The following is a 23,379-nucleotide window of genomic DNA, read 5'->3' on the forward strand; positions in this document are numbered from 1 at the left end:
CACACTCTCTTCCTCATGCCTATTCAATATAAAAGCCAAATGCCACCAAATTTTTTAAATAAACTCATCAAGCGATTCACAAGTCACAACAATGTCTTCTTCACTTACAATCTTCTTCTTCTTTTTTGCTTCCACATTCCTCTACACTTCATCAAATTCATTCAACATCACTAACATCTTAAACGAGCACGATGATTTCTCAAATTTCAACCAGCTTCTCTCCGAAACTCAGCTCGCTTCTACCATCAACAAACGTCAAACCATAACCGTCCTTGTGGTTTCCAACGGTGCACTCTCCTCTCTCTCTGGCCAACCAACCTCCGTCATCAAGAAAATCCTTAGCCTTCACATTGTTTTAGATTACTACGACCAGAAGAAACTCAAGAATCTGAGCAAGAAAACAGTACTCCTCACCACTCTTTTCCAATCTAGCGGTCTAGCCAGAGGCCAACAAGGGTTCTTGAACGCAACCGTTATGAAAAACGGAGACGTGGCGTTTGGTTCTGCGGTTCCTGGGTCTAGCCTTGATGCTCAGCTTCAAGACACTGTAGCAGCACTACCGTTTAACATCTCTGTGCTTCATATTAGTAGTGCTATAATGATTGATGTTAAAGGTGATAATGCACCTACTGCTTCTCCTTTGTCACCGGTATCATCTCCACCACGCCCTGCAGAATCACCTAATGATGATGGTCAAGATTTTGACGAGCCACCATCCTCTGCTCCTGGTGCTGCTGCTGATGAACCTTCCGAAAACGCCGGCTCAGCTAATGGAGTTTCAAGAAACGATTCTCAGCCCGCTTTCGCGTTTACGCTGTTGATGTCATTCATTTGGTGGTTCATGGCTCGACTTCGATGAGAAACAGTGTGCAAAGAACTAAACAGATCAGTTCAGGTTTTTGTAAGGAAAGCCAAAAAAAAAAGATAAAACAGACGCAGCTCGGATGGCTGCAAAAACATGAACACTAAAAAGTACGAAAAGATTTAGCTTGACAAGTTCTATGGGAAAAATAAATTGAGCGATACAATAAAGACAGAAAAATGTAACATTCAAAGTTCTTGGATATTATCTTTACTTAAGTTGTTGAAAGCACCTATTAGTTACAAAACACAAACTGCAAATTTTTGTTATTATTCAACGAGCCAGAAGAAACTAGAATATAGATCTTTATTAGTTTTTAGCTATGAAAGGTAAAAAGTAACCCAAGAACAGGAAGCACATTCATATCCATGTCTCTCCCCAAACCCTAACAACGAAACCAAACAAGTTTTCAAGACAAGGAAACAAAACTCAGGGACTATACATGTCGACTTGCTTAAAGAAAGCTTTGATTAAAAGCAAAAAAGCTTAAAAAGTGCAGTAAAATTGTTCCTTTCTCGAGTCAGTGGTGAAGCCCGTTTCCATTGCTATAGACATTGCCGTTCTGATGAACTTTCCCCATTGCAGATCCATTGGCTACTCCATTTTTCGAAACTATGTTCACCTTGCCACCTGTTTGCAATACTGATTCTAGACACCCAGACGCTGCTGCGATAAGACCTGTTGAATCAAAGTGTTTCTTAGTAAGCCACCACATTACCACAGATTCTTGCTCAAAAAAGCTATCAAACTATAACCTAGACTTTACCTAGAAACAATGCAGAAGGTTTCCCAGGTCTGGACTTGAATTCAGGATGGAACTGAGCACCCACAAAGTATGGATGACTTGGTAGTTCAACAATCTGCACACCAAACCAGTAGAATAATGAAGCATAACATCACAAAAGCATTCAATTATTGTTCCAATCCCAGACAGAGTCACACATTAAACATGTTTTCCACAAGCATATTACCTCCATACGACGCCCAGTCTCATCTTTCCCAACAAAGGAGAGGCCAGCCTTCTCAATTTCTGATATCATATCTGGATTTACCTGCCAAAAATATATATTTCACTGTCAACAACTCACAAGAAATCTCAAGGAAAATAACATGTATAATAGAAGAAGCTGAAATATTACCTCATATCTGTGCCTGTGTCGCTCATCTACAAACTTTGCATTACCGTACCTGAATGTAGAGATTAGAAGTTATATAGATTTTGGAAATGAATCCTACGAGTTATCATGTGCTACTGTATTATGTGCTTACAGCTTGGCAGACTTGCAATCAGCAACCTGGAAGTAAGTCTTCCTTGACCCTAAGCGCATTGTGCCCCCCATATGAGTTGTGGATCCCTATTGAGAGATTGAACAAGTATAAGTAGATACTTAATACATGAAAACCATGTAATCAATCAAATGAGAGAGCCAGATTGTTTAGTACTTCTGGCATAAATATGATGCAAGGGCTTGAAGTTTCTGGTTCAAACTCTGTGCTGTTTGCATCGTGAAAACCAAGAATGGAGCGGGCAAATTCAACAACAGCCAGCTGCATTCCCAGGCATATGCCAAGGAAAGGGACTTGATTTTCACGGGCGTACTTTGTAGCAAGTATCTTCCCTTGCACTCCTCTATCACCAAACCCTCCTGGTACTAGGATACCATCAGCACCCTGCAACAACCGAAGTGTTGAGTCAAACATATTTACCAAATTGGTGTGCCAGGCTCCATTAAAATTCACGTACCTTCAAAAGATCCCATGCAGCCTTATGGACATCTGGCGTCTGCAAGGGTACGTCATACAAAAGCTCATGAGAGTAAATACATTTTTTCGTACCCTGAGAGAAACAAAAACCAGAGTGCCAGGCTCACCTCTTGTGCAGTTATCTCTTCAAGGTCACTAGCTGCAACCCACTCTATGACAAGCTTCTTGTGACATGCAACAGAAGCATGCAAAAGGGCCTGCAGTGAACACAAATCCCATTTTTAAGAATCGTCAATATTAGACACGGTTGTTGTAAGGAAATCAATTATAAACTAAAGGTTGGGATTATAAAATGCAACATTTGGTTTGTTTAAGAACACAGAAAAACAATTACCTTCAACACGGAAAGGTAAGAATCAGTAAGGCCAGTGTACTTTCCAACCATAGCTATTCTCACCTGAAAGAGAACACACCATCGAGAATGAACAATGGTTTTGATTATATAGACACAATGGCATCAAAAACATAATTAGAAAAAGCTGACTAACAGGGTCTTGCAGTGTGTCATAAATTTTAGTCCTTGCAGTCCATTCTGTCAAGTCAGGCTTTATAGCATTACTGCAGAATAAGCAAATGTCAAACGACTAGAGAAAAAGCCATCACAGACAATCTTATAGTGTGGAGCCAAGAGCAAAATAAAACTTACACTCAAGAGAGAGAAAAAAGAAAAGATGGTTCAGAAACAAACCTAAGATTTAACTCTCTTAGGATCGCTTCATGAGCTTTTTGATCCTATTGAAGAGAAGTTAACACCAAAAGAATGATAAGAGAAAAAATCCAGCATAGGAACAAGCTCATTAGATTTTAGTAAGAAACTATTCAACTGAAATGTACTTACCCTTAAAAGCAGAGGAACGTGCCAAATATTTGGAACATCATAGAGCGTTACTATATTCACTTCCTGGGAAACCATAGGAAAGCAGACAGAAATGTTTACTCGGACAGGGGTCTTTTGATGAGAAATCTGACCTTCCTAGGCTAAGAAGCGCAAATAAGAACCAAAAATTTAACAAGATATACCGGCACATGGCAAAATTGAGATAGTTTTGTCTTGACATTTTCTTCAAGTGCCTGTTACAAAACAAGAACTGATAAGATTAAAAACCAAAAACCATAGCTAACATCAACACTTAAAGGACATGACAATATTGGAGCGCCCATTACCTTCGTGCTGCGACATGCTAGGATATTTGGTGTCAAACCAAGGCTCCTGAGGCCTCGCACACTATGCTGGGTTGGCTTCGTCTTCTGCAATATAGGCTCATATCTCCGTCGTTACAAACTAATAAAATAGAATCTCAATGGAAGATATCAACTATATAGACGATTACCTGTTCACCAACAACACTGAGAACAGGCACAAGGCTGACATGAACCAAGCAGAAATTACCAGGTCCTAAGAACAAAAGACAGATGCGGTGATGAAGCCGATAAGCAATAGCCTAAGAAAATTACTGAATCTTCAAAAGTTAATATAAATTAGAGCACCGCTCACCAACTTTATACGAGAATTGACCAAGGGCCTCAATAAAGGGCATAGATTCAATATCACCTGTACAGAAAATAGAATAATAAAACTCACTCTTCTGAACAATTGTCAGGAAATGTAATATAATCCAACAAACAGTACCTATAGTCCCGCCTAATTCGATGACACAAACATCAGGAGGACCTTCCTTTCCATCCACAGGAACATTAGCTACACGCTCAATCCACTCTTGGATTGCGTCAGTAACATGAGGAACAACCTTAAATAAAGTTAAAAACTTTGTTCAAACACTGAATCAAATTAGAACCAGAGGAAGTTAAGTAAGAGCACAAGTAATGTATGAACCTGTACAGTTCTTCCGAGGTAGTCCCCCTTCCTTTCCTTGTCAATAACTGACTGCAAAATTGAGGGTACACAAATTTGTAACCTGGCTCTAACAAGAGATAACTATTGAGGAGGTAGTACAAATACCTGGTATATCTTTCCAGTAGTTATATTGTTGTCACGGGTCAATGTACTGTCTAAAAATCGTTCATAGTTTCCAAGGTCCAAATCCACCTGAAAGGGGTCACAATGCATCAAGTTTGAGGAACAATACCTGAGATGATTAGAAAATACATCAAAAATCACAATATGACATACCTCTCCACCATCATCCAATACAAATACTTCTCCATGCTCAAACGGAGACATTGTTCCAGCATCAGTGTTAAGATAAGGATCTACATACAAGGAATGTAAATGTGAAAAAAGGATCTCATAGCTACGAAATTCACTTAAATTGGCTTCACAATACAAGCCGTTACACAATAAAAGGTGACTTTTTTTGGCGGGTGACCAATAATACAGAGTGTTGCATGCAATCCAGATAGACAAGAATCTCACCAATTTTAATGGAAGTGACACGAAGACCACATGCTTGAAGGAGAAGTCCAATGCTACTAGCAGTGACACCTTTGCCAAGACCACTCACCACTCCTCCTGTCACCAAAACGTACTTCATAATCGTTTTTGTCTCTGCTTCTTCTTCTTCACCTAAATCATCAAAAAACACAGAACACGGTAAGGAAAGATAAGACTTTGAGAAGATATCTCTACCAAACATAGAAGAGATTATCGGGTATGAGTCGAAACAATAAAGTGAGCAGAAGAAATTTACGAATTCTACCTTTCACCAACAAAAATGGCCTTCTGGATTTTCAAGGCGGCGGCTTATAAGCTAACCTGCGAGACCCTCACTCTTATTTAAACCCAAATTGAAAGCAAATCAAAATAGTTTTTTTATTTGGTCAAAAGTTTTTTAATCTCAAAATAATACATCAACATTGGGCTTGAGTAAGAAAATAAAATAAAAAGGGACTGAAACGGTAAATTTCAAAACCATGGTAAATTTATTTTTCTGCTCCAGACTCTTGAGATTAGATTTAGGGTTTGTGACACTCGTGTTTGTGTTGTGGAAGTTTGCATAATTTTGGTAAGATAGGCCCAAAAGAGTATTTTGGATTATAGAAGTATTATAGGGAAGTGTGCTCATATTTTTAAAAGATCCAATCAAAAAGGCATCAAACTTTTTGAGTCCTCCTTTGCTACTTTCATCATTTGTCGTTATACCATTAATAGAGGCCTTCCACATGTTTCATCAAAACTTAAAATCAGAGACACGGAGACAACTAGTCCATGTTTTCTTCCTTTGCCTCTGTTTCTCATGTCATGTCCTCTTCTTCGACTCTTAAGAACAAAACATTGGACCCACTTTTGATTTAGCAGTTAGCACCGACATGTGTCTTGCTGAAGAAGCATGTTTCATGCACTGGCTCTCTGTCGTCACTCTGTCACATCTTGTTGTTACGTGTTGTTTCATCTTATTGTGGAGATTAGTTGGAGTTTACTGACAATTGCTATAAACAAAATCACAATGGAAACGATATTTATCCAAGAGAACCGAATCAACGGCAGATAAATGCTCAATTGGATCATTGAGGAGAGAAGAGTGGTGATGAACAATTTTGCTTTTATGAGCTCAACTGAGTAAAAGAAGACTCACTCAACGATATCTTTTTTGTTTTAGGATGATAAAGAGAAGTAGAGAACTCACGAGCGATAAGCATTTCGAAACGAAACAGATGCAGTACATAGGAAGTAAACTAGGATTACAACAAGATATCATCTTATGTTACACAAAGCTGGGAAACTCATTGAGTAGTGTCGGTGTTGGTTGCTCCAGCAGCATCGGCTTCTGAAGTGGTCTTAGCCATCACCTCACCTGGAGGAGGATGGTCAAACTTGCATGTTGCCCCGTATTTGCAAGTTCCTGTCTTCATGTAATAAGGGCAATTAAGCGCACCCTGCAACAGTTTTTGTTTTGTCTATGAGATTACCACACAAACTCACAACATGCAGGCTTCTAATAATACCACTTTATAGGTACCTCTCTTCTGGGATACCCTGCAAGACTCAGCTTTACATTTGGTTGTTGAGGAGCTTGTTTGGTCATTGCACTTAACCTATCTGCTGGGTGATGGAATTTGCATCTCTCTCCAAACTTGCACTCCCCTGTCTTCATGTAGTACTGTAATATTGAAAGACAGAGCTTTTGGTATAAAATTTCAACTAACATGTGGGAGAAAAAGCTCAGCAATCTCTAAAAGAAACAAGGATACTAACGTCACATTCTGATTGTCCAGGTCTTTGGGGATAAGTTGCTGAAATCACTCCAAGCTGAAACAATTTCCACTCTAATTAAACCCCTATCAACTAAAGAAGCGCTCTTGAATATTTCTCACAACATGAATAAAGGCTTTTACCGTGGGTTGAGTAAGAGTCTGATAGAAAGAGGTAGCTGGTGTAACCAGCCCAAGGTTCAAATTCGCAGTGTTCGATGAAACTAGAGAATAGTTTACCCCAGCAGCTTGGGGAATGAATGCTGTGCACAGAATCAAAACATCGCACATTATGAGAATTTAGGGATAAAAGTAATACGTTAAAGGTTCTAAAAACCACAAAATTTTGGCATGATCACAAACCAGTCCTCTCAGGATGATTGTAGCGACAAGTGGCTCCATACTTGCAGCTGATTATGGAAAAGGAAAACAAGTTAGAACGTTAATGTCACGTTCTTTGTTTCAATGTTCTAAACAACAAAATAGTATTATACAAGAGATATTCACCTTCCCGTTTTGAGATAGAATGGGCAGTCCACTTCACCCTGAAAAAGCTACAATCTAATTAGTGAAACTTCATTCTCAGACGTCAGAACAGGTCAGCATACAATGCTAGCAAACCATAATCAGTTCTAAGTATAGTGCCAATAAGATAGTAGAAAGTCACAAATTGTGCCTATATGATTATAAGTCAGTCTTATGCAAAGTGAAGATGAATTCATTACCGATCTAACAGGTAGTCCTTTTGAGTTGTGATACAATGCTGGGGTAAATGTGACATGCGGATTGTTTGTGGCATCAGGCTCACTGGTTAACCCCACACTGCTACCAATATCTTGACTCGATGATGGTAGCTGGATATCCTTTGGATGGTGGAATTTGCATGACAAACCAAATTTACATTTTCCAGTCTTCATGTAGAACTGATGCAGAGTAGAAATGCCAAATTAATAATCGATATTAGTTTCATATGTAAGAGCATTTATAAAAATAGGATAGGTCAATCAATTATGTTTATATCTTACTGTGCACATAGGTTCAGAAGGCCTCTCAGGCAATGAATCTTGAGTTTCAACACTAACCTGAAATAAAGAAGAGCATCAAGCTTCTAGGTGCATGCACAGCCCAAGAAAAAACTAAAGCAGTACATATTACAAGCACAAGATTTTATGCGAGTGTCTGCAGGCAAATACACAACCCGAGGGATAATTTTATTTGGAAAAGGAAAATTCACTTACTGCAGCCTCTTCTCTTGGATGATTAAATTTGCACTTTGAACCATATTTGCAGCGTTGTGTTTTTATATAGTACTGGATAACAGTGAAAATAAAAGAAAGATAGTCTCAGGTCTTCAGGCGAAACAGAAATAAAATAGCTCGAAAAGTTTTCACGAACAGCTTACAGGACAATCTGGTTCTCCTGGTCTCTCAGGATACTCTTCATTTGGAACAACTGGTGCCTGAATGAAAAGATATTCATAAGCAAAAACAATCATATCATTTTATCATGTAATGCCTAGACAATGAGTATGATGTCTCTTCCAAGTCAAGGAATGATCTGACAAAGGGAAAAGCAAGGATAACAAACACGGTTGCAGAAGTCGGGAAGCTCAAATCTTGAATAACAATAAGATACCATTTGTCATACCTATACCTACACTATCATGATAATGTAGTAATTCTATAACCTCGTATACCAAACAAAAACAATATATATAGTTACAAAGTAATTAGGCACAAACTCCCACAGTATAAAACATATAAGTACATAACAGAATATAGAAAAACGTTATCATAATAATGTAAAAATCATATGAGGGCATAAGAAATACTTAGATAGTAGTAAACGATCACCTCTTTCCAATCTGGGATTCCGCCCTCAGGAACCCAAATAGGATGATCAAACCTGCAGCTTTCTCCAAATTTACATGTTCTTGTTTGCATATAGTGGGTACAATCTTTCTCTCCTGCCCTCTGTGGATATATAGGCAAATGGCTTGTACTCTCCAACTTAGGGCGCTTGGTAAAATAGTCTGTAGTATACCAAGCTTCGGTTTGACCAATTGTATTATGGGCACCCAACAGAGTCGGATAGTAGAGCGCTAAATTACATAATAAACAATAATATACAACGAAATGAGAAGATATATACTGACTATAAGTATAATTTGAAAATAAATTTGGGAGATACTATAGCAAAAACCAAGATATAGCATCAATAATCAATTGTATCTTTAGTTAAACTTACAGTAAGAAATTCTGGCTTACATACAATCATGTCTGAAAATCTATTGGAAACCATAGAGTTACAACAAAACATAAATCATCAATCAATTCTGCAAAATCACCAAGTGTTCCAATAAACATTAAGGTCAAAACTAAAAACAATTATCGTTAGGCAATCCTAAAGCAACAAAGACTTAATCAAGAACACTACCATAAGCTATATAGTTTATAGATGCAATCCCTAAGCATCTCCTGAAAGATGATTCTAACTGTCAAGCTTCGCGTTGTCCAGACTCAAAACAAAGCAATTGGCCAAACCAATCCAACCTCTATTTCAGCTAACGAGAAAGCACAGAGGAATACAAACCAACATCATTGTGCTTGAGCAAATGTAAATTAAAATCTATCCTAGAAAGAATCAGGCTAGAGACCATGACTAAAGCTGAGTTTTTTATGCTGCAATTGAAGAAACAAACCATCAAAAACACTAATTTCCGCTACAGAACTAGAGTATCACGATGAGCAGAGAAAAGGGAAAGCTGAAGTCTTTAACTTTTCAAGTTATGCGGCATAGTTCTCCAAGCAATAAATAAGAAAATGATGCAGATCCCATAAATAGTAAGGTAAACAAAGAGCCTACCTTCAGAGGTGCGTTTGACACCAGGAGGAAGTGGCTCGACGGCGGAAGCAGCACCGGGAACCTCCACACCAGGTGGCCAAGCAACTTCCTGATGCTGAAGCAGCTGAGGATACGCCAAATGCGATGCCGTCGTGTTAGGCAAATGATGGTACATAGAGGAAGACGATGCAAGAGTCCCTGAATAGTTGCTCAAAGCTTCGGATCCATCACGAGCTAAGAAACGATACGTGGTATCCGGAAAGTAATGGTCAGCAGAAGAACCGTAGAGAGAAGAAAGACCGGTTTTTGGCGGCAGTGGTTGTTGCGGCGGAGGAGGAGCTGGAGATACGGTGGAGGCAGCAGCAGCATAAGAAGGTTGAAGGGCGTAGCTATACAATTGACGATGTGCCATTCGATCGAAAAAGGAAACCCTAAAGGAAAAAGCTTTCTACTTTTTTGGTGTCAAACAAATTATCAAAATTGTTGTGTTTGTGGGGTTTACAACCAACTCAAACAGAACAAAAATTCTCAGATCCATAAAACTTGATTTGACATTACCACTGATTCTCTGTTTTATTGCAGTTTGCACATTATTAAATTCTCTTTCTTTCTTATCAACACAAAAAATATATAGTTTTTATAAAGTTGGGAGCTTTTTTACATCAGGGAATAAACACTGAGGGTAACTAAGAAACCGAACAAAGCCCCTGCTATGACTTCAACTTCAGTGTGTCCTATTGATTCTTTCAATGGAGGAGCAATCTCCTCACTGATCTCTTCTGATGTCAAAGCTTTGTTAGATTCGTTGCCCTTTAAACTCATTACTTCACTTCTACGAGCATTAGCTGTTAGTTTGTTCAACACTTTGGCATGTTTTCCAACTTCTCTCCTCACCCCCTGCAATGTTACAATCAGTGAGACATTAAGATAACACTAGAATCAGACATTGAGAATTTGAGAATAACCAACAAAGACCTATTGAACAAAAGCCAGCCTAAGCTTTTCTCTATAGACTATTTTACCTGGGCATCATACATGATAAGGCCAGCATAAACCACAGTTAGACCAAAAATGGAGTCAGCAAATCCCCTGAAGCCAAACCATATTCAGGAAATTGCATAAGCTGAGTATATTTAGGGGAATTGAGAAGAGAAAGGTTCAGGCTAATCACCTTTCAAAAGCAATAGCAGTTGCTGCAGCCACAACAGACTGGTTTCTCAAGAATTAGGCCAAAATGTCAGAGAAGTAGACAAACAATATTACCAGAGGAAACAAGAATAAAAAAAGGATAAGCTTACAGAAGAATGTGTTGAAGGGAAACCTCCAGCTTGAAAGACACTTCTAAAGTCCAGATTTTTCCCATACAAAACGACAGAAGTGAATGGCTTTGAGAGCTGCCCAATCACAGCAGAAGTCCCAGCAGCTATGAGTACCTTCACGCCGGTGAAATCAAAAGCCTAAGTGACGATGACCCTCCAAAAAAAGGAATGAAAGAAGAGAAAAAGGCGAAACCTTGTTGTGGATGACCTCAGCGATATCTTGGAATCCAACATTGACAACGCAGGTGAGACGAGGTGGCTTCTTTGGGCAGCTTGCAAGATTGAATTTGGAGTTGGAGAAAGAGAAACAGAGATCATTGGCGTTATGAGACACAAAACAGTGCTTCATCAACATCTCTGTGCAGAAGATGGAACTTTGGTCGGAGGATGACGATAAGAATAAGGCAGCGAGAAATTTGGAACCAATGGTTCTGACGCTCTGTTATGTCGAGAAGAGTGTTGTCTCTTAGGACATTTTAATTGACTCAGAGAAGCTTTTGTGGATTTTTTCATTGACAAATTGTTATCTCACACACAAAATCTGCTTTAACTCTTTTAGTAAAACTCTTTTAGTCTCTTAAACCAAGTCATCTGTTCTTCTTTTATAAATCACAATTTGTATTCGCCAAAATTAAAGAATATGAACAAAAACAAACATATCGAAACTTTCAGCTTGTGGAGTTTTAAGTCTAAAAGTACTCGAAATCTATATACGCCGTATCATCCGTGGGACCAGCAGCACAGGCGACCAGAGGCTCCGGCTTCATTGAGTTACAGTGATCACCACCTCCATGGCTCTTGGTCTTACCTCTAGCGGCCGCGTACGGTCCCAAGTCCACGGGGTCTGGAATGTGAGGTGGGGCAGCACTACGAACTAGAGCCCAATTCACTCCTTCAAAGAAAGGGTGTTGCTTTATCTCTGTGGCCCCCCTCGTGTAAGCGATCCTTCTGTGTGGATCCTTCACTAGTAGTCCGCGGATGAGATCACGTGCCGCTGAGCTCACATGCGGGGTATCCGGGAACTTCAGCGGCTGACCCACCACATTGTGCAACGTGGCTCTGTTTCCCTGCCCCTTGAACGGGGTGGTCCCATGGAGGAGCTCATAAAGGAAGATCCCGAATGTCCACCAGTCCACAGCGCTGCCATGTCCCTCGCCACGTATGATCTCTGGAGCTAGGTACTCGTGTGTGCCCACAAAGGACATTGACCGCACATCTGTTGGCTCTGCCATGAGCTCTGGCATAGAGAGGCCACCGAGACCAGAGTCTGATTTCGCTTTACGGGTTTTCTTGGAAGGGAGTAGGCGGGGAAGAAAGGCGGATGGATGCATGCAGCCATTGACAGCAAACTCCTCATTGAGGATAGCACCTCCCCCGCTGCAGACTGAGGAGGATTTAACGAGGGTCGGATTAAAGGTGCAACGGAGGGAGAGGTCGAAGTCTGAGAGCATTATGTGGCCTTCATCTCGAACAAGGATGTTCTCTGGCTTTAAGTCTCTGTACACAACCCCCAGCATGTGTAGATACTCCAAAGCCAATAGCACTTCAGACGCGTAGAACCTGTCAACAAACTCATCAGAGAAGATAACATGTAAGCTCCAAAGCCAAATATATTGAATGTTATCTCTAACCTCGCGGCCTCTTCTGTGAAACGCCTGCTGGGTTGCTTCTGTCTGAGAGAATGGAGATTTCCGCCGCTGCAGAACTCCATGACCAAACAGTAGAATTTATCTGTCTCAAAGTAAGAATAGAGAGTCGGCAAGAAAGGATGATCAAGCAGGGATAGGATTTCTCTTTCGGTTTGTGCTCTCAGCAACTTGTTTCTGCTGGCCAAGGAGGCCTTATCCATCACTTTCATTGCAAAAACCGCATTTGTCCCCCGCAGGTCTGCAAGATAAACGCTGCCTATATCCCCATACCCTAGACGTTTCAGAAGCCTGAAGTTGTCGAGACCTATTTGAGGACCTTTAGAAGCGATTGAGTTAATGGCATCCCACCTCACGTCCCCTCCCGTGTGAGGCTTGAAAGGTTGAGCTGATGGACCTACCAAGTTATCACCATAGGCATAGTCCCCATTATGTCTAGGGGCTCTCTTCTTGTCTGGGGACTTTGTCCTGTGGTGGTGATGATTTCTGGCACTTGGCGAGTATGTTTCAGATGTGGTCAAAGGAACAATCTTTTTGGGATCATAATGAAGATTTTTAGGAGCATTCTTCCGCATTGCTAAGCTATCACCATCGCTAGAATAGGTGTTATGCTTTAAGTCACCCTCGCTATTGGTCCCTCTAGTCGAGGGGGGAGGTTCAAGAGACTTTGGCGGTTGATGTTTGACGAGAGGATCCATCTTCTTGGGATCAAAATGAGGGTTTCGGGGAACATTGTCTCCTAGTTTAAGTGAAAATGGAGAGAGGCTTGAACGAGGCGACTTAGGTTTTATTGGGTCTATCTCCTTGGAACCGACATTAGCTGTGTTCTTCTTAGAAGCTAAGTCCATTTTCGGAATATCTCCAGGTTAATGACGATTCTTCTTCCGTTATAAAGTAGCTCACCTACATCATCAATAAAAGCACCTTAAGATGTTTTGTGCTATGCAACATGATGACAAAAAAAAAAGCATGGGAAAACATTAAGATCACCTTTGACCTGAGATGATCACGCTTCCTTGCTGATGTAAAAGACAAGCTGAGGATAATCAAACCGAAGAAACTGCCACCAGAATCCAATGGACAAAACATACAAAGAGAGAGAGAGGGATTGTAATGCGTCAGAGAAACGTAAAAAGCGAGAACCTTGAAACAGGTTCGGAAAAATCAAGAATGCAGACCATGTTTAGATATCATAAGTGTAGGTAGTTCCCATGATGCAAATCTCAAAACTCTAAAACAAAAGCCAGTTAGTAATTGCAAGGTTCCAATACAGAAATGAAGAAATGAATTGTCCTGTCTTTGTAAACGTGTAAATCCCCTTAATAGTATCTCAACCTGGAAAAACCAGAGAGAGAGTATTTTTGAAAGGAGGAGATGCAAAAGAGATGGAGAGAGGGAAATTTTCTTAGCCTCTCATCATCCCTCTACGCTTACATTGCCGTTTATTCCTCTCTCTCTCCCAAACAAAAATTTGAGTGTCTAAATTAACCATTTTTTTCCTCTTTGCCTAAATTGGTTTCATTGACAGAGACATATGTCAACAAATGCAGAGATACATTGTTAACAAGAGAGATATAGTTACAGTAATAGCTCACCTGGTCTCTCCTCGTCTTCTTGTTCTGACGAACGGAGAAACTGATGTTTCCAGTTGAATTGTTCTCGACGGGGTCCAAGTAGTAGTAGGTTTGAACCGTTGCGCAACGTTTTCTCGAAAAAGAAGCATTTTTTCGCCATGACTCGGGAATAAGGAGTTGCGAAGTATTTGTCTTTCTCCTCCGATTCCATTGGCTCACGAATAACAGTAACCCAGAAAAACGGGGAGAGGAGGAGATACCACCACCGACCGGCGAATTTATGATTGGGCTTTACGTTTACTTGTACTTCAACGAATCATGGCCCTGTTTAAGAAGGCCCATTTTAGTAATATTCAGCATTCGCCGTACAAAATTTAGGCCCATATTTGTATGTTTTTTTTTTTTTTTTTTTAAAACAGTTTCTTCTTCATTTTTTTTTACTTGTTAACATTTTTTTAATATAAATAAAGATGTATACTATTTTCTGATGATGGGGGAACATTGCATTGACATTTTTGTAAAAGAAAAAAGGTGAATAATTGGACCGTTTTCGTAATTAGATGATGAGGGAAATATGAGTTGTGTTTGTGTATAAGTCAATGAGATAAGTACAAAAATCAATTATAAGATAGATGATCCGGAAATTAAGCAATGGCGGGGCATGGATGATGTCATTGATACACACTTGACATTACAATTTACACACCATCTCCATCGTTCCTTGTACCATACGTCGTCTACACTCTTAATTAGACCTAGTTAACGAAGGTGCGAGTATAACTACGGTCATTCTTCTTTTGACGTGTGTTTATCTCCCACACGTCTATAAACCAAAATGCATAATTACTTAGTCTAGCAAAATATACACTAATCAAGTGATCATTTGTATATTCACTTGTCACACGAATGCTATTAGCTGTTTTTTCTTCTACTTTAGTGTGGACCGATCCGTGATTTGCGGACCAAATCAATATTGGATCTAAAACCAGACAAAAACAAACATGACTAAATAAAAATCATATAAATCAGACTAAGCCTAGTCCAATACGAACCGTTTGGCCTATTCCTACATCTCTAGGGGTGAGTTGTGTGATGACATACATACGTGGGATCCAAACAATGAGGCGTTTGGTAATAACATGGATTGTGAGACTTTTCATTCAACCAACCAAAATTAGAGTACATCCACAACAACGATGGTACCCCCTCATGTGATCCTAGAAAAAACGAATACATTTTCTTTAATTTCGAAATATTCAATTTGGTTTTACGTATCATATCTGGTTTCATGTGTTTCTCTGGCCTGTTCATTTTCACGTTTACCATATAAATGGTTATTAATGACTAGCGAACAAAATAAATATCGTCATGTGGCTACTTGCTCATAATTATTAAGGTAAGTCGTTTTTCTACACTTGCGGCATAGAATCAACACCGGCCTTTCATGCCTTTATCCTTTACCAACTTCTCATTACATTTGGCCTTCTCACATTAAAATAAAACCAGGTTCAGTATTAGTATCAACGGTTGGATTTTACTGAATCCGCAGAGCCTTGTTACTTCTTTTTTTCTTCCTGATAAAGCCCTGTTACTTGTTAGCTAGTGTATGATTTATTTAAACACCGAAAAGACCCGTGATTAAACCAAATAATGCCTCCCTGTATTATTCAACTCTGTCGAGTTATTATGACAATTATTATATATAAAAAATAGTAGAACGCCGCCATGTAACAACATATTGCTGTTTGAATCACAGTGCACAATTTACATTGGTAATAAAATAGGGGTCGAGGTGGACCATGCTAATTACATAATTATAGGTTATTTTCTCACTTTTTTGCAATTGCTATATTAATGAATCAAGACAATGTAAGAAAAATTTTGTAAGGCTGTCCATGAAGTCCTTTAGGGTTGTTATAATATTTTTTTTGTCGTCACGTTGAGATTGTTATAATCATATAACTAAAATTATTGGGTGCAAACTGGCAGTTTGAATTAATCTCCTTTCCTCCTCCTATGTCTTTGTCGTTCGTTACATATTTCTCGAGCAGTTAGGATTTTCTACTAGATATTACTTTTACTTTTATAGTCTTAATTTAGAAGTTCGGTGATACCGACTAAATTAGCAACTATATTACAAAGGAATAAAATAACAAACATATCACTGATTGTTCAATATATACACACGCGTAGACGAAGTGATGGGAGATGGTGTTAATCCGTGACACTACGAGTACACGACAGTGTTACGGATATGATTTAATGAGATAAATTTGTTTATAAATTTGAGTTTAAAGAAGACAAGAGACACTTTGTAGCTTGGATTGGAATTCAACGCAACACAGTGTACACGCATCTCTTTCGATTTGGCTAATCCAAGTTATATATATTTGTCATGTTTTGTGTCTCTCTATCTTCTAAAATACAGTTTTTTAAGTTTTTAATTTGAACCGACGATTATAAAATCTAAGAAATTTTAGAAGAATCCAAGGACGCAAATGACAGCCAATAAGATTATGACAGCTATACATCTTACTCTCGCCATTGTGACTTTGACTCTCTGCCCCTCTTGTCCTCACCACGTATAATCCATCCAACCATATAGTATTATACCTACCCTCAATCATATCAAACGTATTTTGGTCGTTAATTTGTCTGTTTCTTATAATTAATTATTGCCGTAAGTGTTACCCTTAATTACGTTTGCATAACGCGCAAAAAAAATACGTTTGCATACCTTCGGTTTCTTCCTAGTTGTCTTAAATGAGTAAAATAAAAACCGACTTAATTTGTTGGATGCAAACTCTAGTTTTGTTACTACTTAGTCTATGATGTCAAACAAAAAAAAGTCTACGTACTAGTTACTACTACTAACCCTTAATTAGGGGGGCTTTTCATTTTTATTAATCTTAAATTAAACAAAAAGAACAACGAAATAACATTGAATGCAATTTCAGTTTTTGAGTTGTAAAACAAATAACTCGAGGAGGATTCAACAGTAAAAATTCTATTGAAATGAAGTGAGAAATTCAATAATTTGAGAACAGATCTTTCTCAGTATATCTGTCATTGTTGACCATTAGCTACATTTCAAAGGTTTACTTTTGTTTTCTTGTTGAATGAACTAACTAAAAAGACGAAAGAAAAAAGTGAAATCATCCGGGAGTATCTGTTCTTTAAACATTACGTGTTGAATATATAATTTAGACGAAGAACAGTAGTACTTTTTATTTTAGAATATTAGAGGAAATAAACAAATTTAAGAGAATGTTTTGGTTTAATACTGTGTTCTGTTTAGCCGTTTTATGAATAATCGCCATAATGCATGTGGAATTCAAACGTGGGCGTGTTTCTTTTCGTCTTAAGTAACACTTTAAGCGTCTCGTAAATGGTTAGTATTTACGATTAAATTAGAACAAAGTTAACTAAGTATTTGTCGTTAATTTACTAGATAATGATTTTTAAAATATAAGTTTCGAGTTAATACAAAGGGAAGTAAATAATATGGCTTATACATTTAGATTACGTTATTTTAGTTTTGGATCTAAATTTGTAAAGAAATTAGCTAAATTAAAGGGGAAAAGGGATATGTTTTTTTTTTTTTTGTTAAAGGGATATGTAATATTTAGTCAACGAGAATTGGTTAATTGGGAAACAAAAGTTATTGGAAGAGATCAAAAATTTTAAATATTAATTTTTGAGTTTATACAAAGGGAAAGAAATCTTATGATTTAAACATTTAGATTACATTATTTTAATTTTCGGATTTAAATTTGTAAAGAAATTAGCTACATTAAAGGGGAAAATTGGAGAGATTAATTGCCCCCCATAACCAGAATTGGTTAATTGGGAAACAAACAATTTTAGAGGGGGCAAGAGAGAATCTTTTTATGGGGTGCAATTAATTTAATTCCTTAAAATGCTTAAGAAAATTCAAAAATTTAGGGAGGGACAACTGCCCCATATTAATTAACAAAGATCATCCCCATGAGAGAAAGGCGTTTCATCAATGTATATAAATACTCTGTTTTGGAAACAGAACCCAACAGGGGACAAAAAAAATCAAGAAGAAAAAATGCAGAAGACATTGCTCTCATGTCTCATCACGACGCTCCTCCTAATCACCGTCGCAGATTCCATGAAAGACACCTCGGTGCGGCTAAAATTAGCGCACAGGGACACTCTCTTGCCGAAACCTCTCAGCCGCATTGAGGACGTTATCGGCGCCGACCAGAAGCGTCATAGTTTGATATCTCGGAAGCGTAACTCCACAGTAGGAGTGAAAATGGATTTGGGATCAGGGATTGATTACGGAACGGCGCAGTATTTCACGGAGATTAGAGTTGGAACTCCGGCGAAGAAGTTCAGAGTGGTGGTTGATACAGGAAGCGAGCTTACTTGGGTGAATTGTAGATACCGTGCGAGAGGCAAAGACAATCGGAGAGTGTTTAGAGCTGACGAATCAAAGAGCTTTAAGACCGTTGGATGTTTAACTCAGACTTGTAAAGTTGATCTGATGAATCTCTTCTCACTCACTACTTGTCCTACTCCTTCCACTCCTTGCTCCTATGATTACAGGTACTTTCTCAATTTGGTAATGGTGATTGCATTATTTAATACAGAGTCAAAATGTGATTAGGTAGATTATTAAGAAGTGATGGTGATGGTGGGATTTACAGACATTTTAATGGAGAACAATTTACTGTTTAAGGAATTGTGTGTGTTTGAGAGTTGAGACAAGATATTTTAGATAGATTTTGGGGAAAAGTTTGGTGGTCAATCAATTAGAAGAAGAGGGTCCTCTCTTTCTCTGTCTCTCTTGTCACCATATCATTGTCTCTTCTCATCACATTTTCTCACAACTATTTAGAGAATTCTTTGGGGTGGCATGGATTAGATGCAAGTGCATTGCAAGGGAGGGTGAAATTAAATGTGAGTTGAGCTATAATTCAGCACAATACATAAATGTCACTTATTGTATGACTTGTGAGTTAGGTTTGACATTTGAGCATACATAAATTCAACCTCTCTTATGACATTTAACCTAATACAAAAATTGTTAATGTATTGTATTAACATTAATTTTTTCGGTTGGGTTAGATATGCAGATGGGTCAGCAGCACAAGGCGTATTCGCAAAGGAGACTATCACAGTTGGTCTCACTAATGGTCGTATGGCTAGACTCCCTGGTCACCTCATTGGTTGTAGTAGTTCCTTTACAGGACAGAGCTTCCAAGGAGCCGATGGGGTTCTTGGTTTAGCCTTTAGCGATTTCTCCTTCACTTCCACAGCCACTAGTCTCTATGGTGCCAAATTTTCATACTGCCTTGTTGACCATCTTTCCAACAAAAACGTCTCCAACTATCTCATCTTCGGCTCCTCCAGATCCACCAAAACCGCCTTCCGACGAACCACTCCGCTTGATCTCACTCGCATCCCACCCTTCTACGCAATCAACGTCATTGGAATCTCCCTCGGATACGACATGCTTGATATCCCCTCGCAAGTATGGGACGCAACTTCCGGTGGTGGGACTATCTTAGACTCTGGAACCAGCCTCACGTTATTGGCTGACGCCGCGTACAAACAGGTGGTTACAGGGCTCGCACGCTACCTTGTTGAGTTGAAAAGAGTCAAACCAGAAGGAGTACCAATAGAGTACTGTTTTAGTTTCACTTCCGGATTTAACGTGAGCAAGTTACCGCAGCTGACATTTCATTTAAAAGGCGGTGCACGATTTGAGCCACATCGTAAAAGTTACCTAGTAGATGCAGCGCCTGGAGTCAAGTGTTTAGGATTTGTGTCGGCTGGAACGCCGGCGACTAATGTGATCGGTAATATAATGCAGCAGAATTATTTGTGGGAGTTTGATCTCATGGCCTCAACTTTGTCTTTTGCTCCCTCTGCTTGCACTTAGCTGTCTTGTCCATCTCTCGTGTTTATTATTATTGATTTGTTCGAATATTTATTGTTTGCTAGTGAATGAATAAAAAACATGTTTGTTAGTGAACGAATACACACCTCTCTAATCATCATATCATCTTGTAATTCGAATGATCGCATTCACTGCCTCTACAAGATTCGTCATTATTGGGCCTTTAGGAGATAAAGTACATTCAACCACTAAATGGGCTGTAAAGAGAGCAGGTAGTAAATTTATTATTGATGGGCTCTTAAGCCCAGTCTTAATAAGTTCATACTTTGACAGATAACACTGCTTCTGAAAATAGGAATCTGATTGCATCGCTGTTTTAAACCCATGCGCTCTCTTCTCAAAGCATATTTTCTTTCTCTTTTCTTTTTACACTCTGTCTCACTTATGGAATCTTTAGCTTGTAGAATACTCTGTTTTGTACCAAATATAGAACTCATCTTTGCTTAAAGATCACATCATCTTGATTCTTGAACACACACACAAGTTAAAACCTTCTAAAGAAAAATAGAGAAATAATATCCAGGTGGTATACAAAAAGAGTGAAGAAGGAAGAAGGAGCGTTGTTGGTGTTGGAACTTGTGAAAATAATAAAAGGGTGGAATTGGGAAATAAGTTAAAGTTGGGAATGGGGGGAAACACATAGTCACATACCCAATGACCAATCCCATCATGGCATCCACTAAAATGATCCAATCATTATTGGTGACAGAGAAGCGTCACATGCTACATCATCATGATATTTGCTTCTACGAGAATCAATCACTACTTACTCTTCTTTCAATAGTACATTTGAAGATAAAATAAACATCATAGTCCATCGACCACCGTATAATATTAATATGTATGAAAACCAAGAATCCTCAAGTTTCCCATGAACCGATGAACCTCCTCAATGTCATACTCATACATGACAGCTAAATTAAATGTTTAAAGATTTGGTCGTTTAGGCGGCCAAAATGATCCGGCAAGTTAAATTTTGGTCTAATTGATCAATGGAAAAATGTTAAACGACTTTTGTTTAAGGTGTTCGTTTAATTATTTGTAACTCTTTTAAAACCATATTCGATATGTTTTTGTGAATATAGGAAAAGCTGTTCTAAATTTTTATATATTATAGGTTACTCTATTGTAGTCTTGTTTTTACTTTTTGTTGCAAGGATTACTCTATATTCTAGGCAAGATTACACTAATACACAGTCCCACTAATTTCATATTGTTGGTCATTCTTTTTTTTGCTAAGAATCGTTGGCCACTCTCGAACTAACAAATTTTGAACAATAGATAAATCAAATGAAAATCAATTACTATTTCAATTTGCCACACCACACATACATCAAAAACCATTATACATGTGATTTTAAACACCTCACACACAAGAAAAAAATCAAACCAGCTGGTTTATCTTACATTGCCAATTTTAAAAAACTGCAATCTCTTTTCTCCTAAACCTACATTTTGCACTCGAAAGTTAAATAAAAACACCACTTTCAATTAAATTAAAAATTAATAATTAGGGATTGGTTGCAAGGAGAGTGCAAGGAGCGTGGCGACAGCAAGTGATCAAGTGGTCGTTTGTAAGACCAGCGGCTTGCATGAATGAGTGAACCACAGTGGGACCCACGAACCGGAAGCCTCGACGAACCATGTCTTTGCTGATGCTCTCCGACTTCGATGTCTTGACCGGAATCTTGTGTCCAAGCTTGTAGTTCGTGGAGATTGGTTTGTGGTTCACAAATCCCCAAAGGTATTTCTCTAATGACACAAACGCTTTCTTGATCTCTACGATCTTTTTAGCGTTTTCCACAACACCTCTCACTTTGCTCATCTCTATCTTGTATTCGATGCTTATTGCATTCATCTCTTTCTCGGTGAGTTTGGCAACCACTTCCGCCTCAAACTCCATAAAGGCCTTCCTATAGTCATGGCGTTTTCTCAAGGTTGAAGTCCAATCGGAGCCTACTTGTGCGCCGCTTAGGGTCAGCAGTTCGAACAACGTCCTGAAAATTTAACATAACTAATTTAATTTTGAACAAAATGAACTAATGTACAATGACGTTTTCATTTGGAAAGAAGTATTAATTATGTCACGCACTTGTCATCATGAACTGGAACTCCCCATTCTTCATCATGGTAGGCCACGTAAATAGGATCTAAAGGTAACCAAACAAATCAGTTAGGAATCCAAGTATTTTATAAGATGGAACCTAAAGTTACAAAGAAAACTTAAAATAATATACAAGGGGTTTAAGCTGATTCAAACAATACCAAAATGGAAATTAAGAGGGTGAAACTTAATAAAATCAGTTCATAAGTGAAATTAACTAACATTAACCGGAAAACAAACAAGTAATAAAGAGAGAAATAGGTTTATACCAGAAGTGGGGGTGAGGAAGCTGCATCTCTGAGGATGAGGGTTAGGGTTAGGGTTAAGAAGAGGGACGACTTTGGAAGAAGTGAAATTAATGGTTGATTTGGATCTACCGTAATGAGCAATCTTTAGTTTCCTTAGTGCTTGTTGTGCCGCCACTTGCTCTCTCCTCACGGCGGCTATACTCCCAGGAGCCTCCGTTATGAGCCACGAAGAATAACTATCTCCTTCCTTAAAACTCTTTGATTTCTTGCGCTCCAAGCTTCCTCTCACTTTGGCTGCACCATTGCCCATCACACTGTCCCTCTTAAGGGACTCAGAGCGGTCCATTAGGCTATTGCAACTACTTGGCGGCAACATTCCCCTTTTGGTCAAGCTGATTGCTTCCGTTTTGCTCATATTCTCTATATATGGTGATGGATGATAAGTTGTACTGAGAGAGAGAGAGAGAGGGTTGAGATAATGAATAAGAAATAGAGAAGAGAAGTGATTGTGAACGTATATATATTAACTATGAGAGGCAGAGAGAATTGAAAGGTAGTTATATACTCGTAATAATAATATGTGAACATTATTCTAAAAATAAAACCGTGTGGATAAATTTTGTATTAGTATTGACAACAAGTAACAACAAAATAAAAAGAGAGAAGGAATATAGAAAAGAGAAGAAGCAGAGCATGTGCAGGATTTGATGCAATGATGCCACCAAATCATCCCATGTGACCTTTAAGTCTTCCCCTAACTATTTGTGTTTACTTTTCTTTTGGTACTTCGATATTCTTTCTTGTATCATTTTAGGCTGCTTTCTTATATTTGTCATATTTAAAAATTATGGTTGGTATCCGATATTATGTGATTTTTTTAGCAGCAATTTTTTTGTTTTGTGAGATTTTTAATCAAACATTAAACCCATATTTT

At 38.5% G+C, this 23,379-nt stretch overlaps 7 protein-coding genes across 11 annotated transcripts; 2 read left to right on the top strand and 5 right to left on the bottom strand.

The window, feature by feature from the left end:
* Positions 1 to 62: 62 nt before the first annotated feature.
* On the bottom strand, positions 63 to 5,389 carry emb2742 (CTP synthase family protein). The gene is made up of 22 exons (NM_112102.3): positions 5,284 to 5,389; positions 5,001 to 5,150; positions 4,758 to 4,837; positions 4,587 to 4,673; positions 4,461 to 4,511; positions 4,257 to 4,374; positions 4,122 to 4,178; positions 3,958 to 4,022; positions 3,791 to 3,874; positions 3,647 to 3,697; positions 3,465 to 3,527; positions 3,315 to 3,358; positions 3,115 to 3,184; positions 2,961 to 3,023; positions 2,734 to 2,823; positions 2,607 to 2,645; positions 2,306 to 2,533; positions 2,132 to 2,217; positions 2,002 to 2,050; positions 1,834 to 1,914; positions 1,629 to 1,722; positions 63 to 1,540 (listed from the first exon to the last, which is right to left on the bottom strand). Exons 2-22 carry the CDS (start codon positions 5,116 to 5,118, stop codon positions 1,383 to 1,385), a joined length of 1,776 nt encoding a protein of 591 aa, NP_187873.1. The 5' UTR covers positions 5,119 to 5,150; positions 5,284 to 5,389; the 3' UTR covers positions 63 to 1,382.
* Positions 92 to 859, top strand: FLA14 (FASCICLIN-like arabinogalactan protein 14 precursor; the record flags this gene model as incomplete). The annotated part of the gene is made up of 1 exon (NM_112101.1): positions 92 to 859. One exon carries the CDS (start codon positions 92 to 94, stop codon positions 857 to 859), a length of 768 nt encoding a protein of 255 aa, NP_187872.1.
* Positions 5,390 to 6,107: 718 nt separating the features above from the next.
* HUA1 (floral homeotic protein (HUA1)) lies at positions 6,108 to 10,172 on the bottom strand. Its single transcript, NM_112103.3, has 12 exons — positions 9,641 to 10,172; positions 8,629 to 8,876; positions 8,178 to 8,234; positions 8,014 to 8,085; positions 7,801 to 7,857; positions 7,501 to 7,698; positions 7,283 to 7,320; positions 7,139 to 7,185; positions 6,920 to 7,038; positions 6,780 to 6,833; positions 6,544 to 6,684; positions 6,108 to 6,460 (listed from the first exon to the last, which is right to left on the bottom strand). Exons 1-12 carry the CDS (start codon positions 10,029 to 10,031, stop codon positions 6,308 to 6,310), a joined length of 1,575 nt encoding a protein of 524 aa, NP_187874.2. The 5' UTR covers positions 10,032 to 10,172; the 3' UTR covers positions 6,108 to 6,307.
* Positions 10,173 to 10,214: 42 nt separating this feature from the next.
* AT3G12685 (Acid phosphatase/vanadium-dependent haloperoxidase-related protein) lies at positions 10,215 to 11,387 on the bottom strand. Its single transcript, NM_112104.2, has 5 exons — positions 11,132 to 11,387; positions 10,918 to 11,052; positions 10,791 to 10,828; positions 10,642 to 10,708; positions 10,215 to 10,516 (listed from the first exon to the last, which is right to left on the bottom strand). Exons 1-5 carry the CDS (start codon positions 11,291 to 11,293, stop codon positions 10,277 to 10,279), a joined length of 642 nt encoding a protein of 213 aa, NP_566432.1. The 5' UTR covers positions 11,294 to 11,387; the 3' UTR covers positions 10,215 to 10,276.
* A 31-nt stretch (positions 11,388 to 11,418) lies between these two features.
* On the bottom strand, positions 11,419 to 14,419 carry AGC1.5 (AGC kinase 1.5). 3 transcript variants are annotated; one of them, NM_202567.2, is made up of 4 exons: positions 13,763 to 14,081; positions 13,575 to 13,644; positions 12,570 to 13,487; positions 11,419 to 12,498 (listed from the first exon to the last, which is right to left on the bottom strand). In NM_202567.2, exons 3-4 carry the CDS (start codon positions 13,430 to 13,432, stop codon positions 11,628 to 11,630), a joined length of 1,734 nt encoding a protein of 577 aa, NP_974296.1. In that variant the 5' UTR covers positions 13,433 to 13,487; positions 13,575 to 13,644; positions 13,763 to 14,081; the 3' UTR covers positions 11,419 to 11,627. The 3 variants fall into 3 exon arrangements, with proteins under 3 accessions (NP_974296.1, NP_187875.1, NP_974295.1); NM_112105.5 differs by lacking the exon at positions 13,763 to 14,081 and adding an exon at positions 14,180 to 14,419 and having other exon boundaries at positions 11,426 to 12,498; NM_202566.2 differs by having other exon boundaries at positions 11,487 to 12,498; positions 13,575 to 14,203.
* A 3,557-nt stretch (positions 14,420 to 17,976) lies between these two features.
* Positions 17,977 to 20,217, top strand: NANA (Eukaryotic aspartyl protease family protein). 3 transcript variants are annotated; one of them, NM_001161138.1, is made up of 3 exons: positions 18,102 to 18,736; positions 19,029 to 19,090; positions 19,259 to 20,174. In NM_001161138.1, exons 1-3 carry the CDS (start codon positions 18,168 to 18,170, stop codon positions 19,417 to 19,419), a joined length of 792 nt encoding a protein of 263 aa, NP_001154610.1. In that variant the 5' UTR covers positions 18,102 to 18,167; the 3' UTR covers positions 19,420 to 20,174. The 3 variants fall into 3 exon arrangements, with proteins under 3 accessions (NP_187876.2, NP_001154610.1, NP_001326382.1); NM_112106.4 differs by lacking the exon at positions 19,029 to 19,090 and having other exon boundaries at positions 17,977 to 18,736; positions 19,259 to 20,217; NM_001338006.1 differs by lacking the exon at positions 19,259 to 20,174 and having other exon boundaries at positions 19,029 to 19,206.
* A 1,138-nt stretch (positions 20,218 to 21,355) lies between these two features.
* On the bottom strand, positions 21,356 to 23,107 carry AT3G12710 (DNA glycosylase superfamily protein). The gene is made up of 3 exons (NM_112107.3): positions 22,467 to 23,107; positions 22,186 to 22,243; positions 21,356 to 22,090 (listed from the first exon to the last, which is right to left on the bottom strand). The coding sequence occupies exons 1-3, from the start codon at positions 22,858 to 22,860 to the stop codon at positions 21,604 to 21,606; spliced, it is 939 nt and encodes a 312-aa protein (NP_566433.1). The 5' UTR covers positions 22,861 to 23,107; the 3' UTR covers positions 21,356 to 21,603.
* Positions 23,108 to 23,379: the final 272 nt, after the last annotated feature.

This window comes from Arabidopsis thaliana, chromosome 3 (genome assembly GCF_000001735.4).
Source record: "Arabidopsis thaliana chromosome 3, partial sequence".
NCBI classification, from domain to species: Eukaryota; Viridiplantae; Streptophyta; class Magnoliopsida; order Brassicales; family Brassicaceae; genus Arabidopsis; species Arabidopsis thaliana.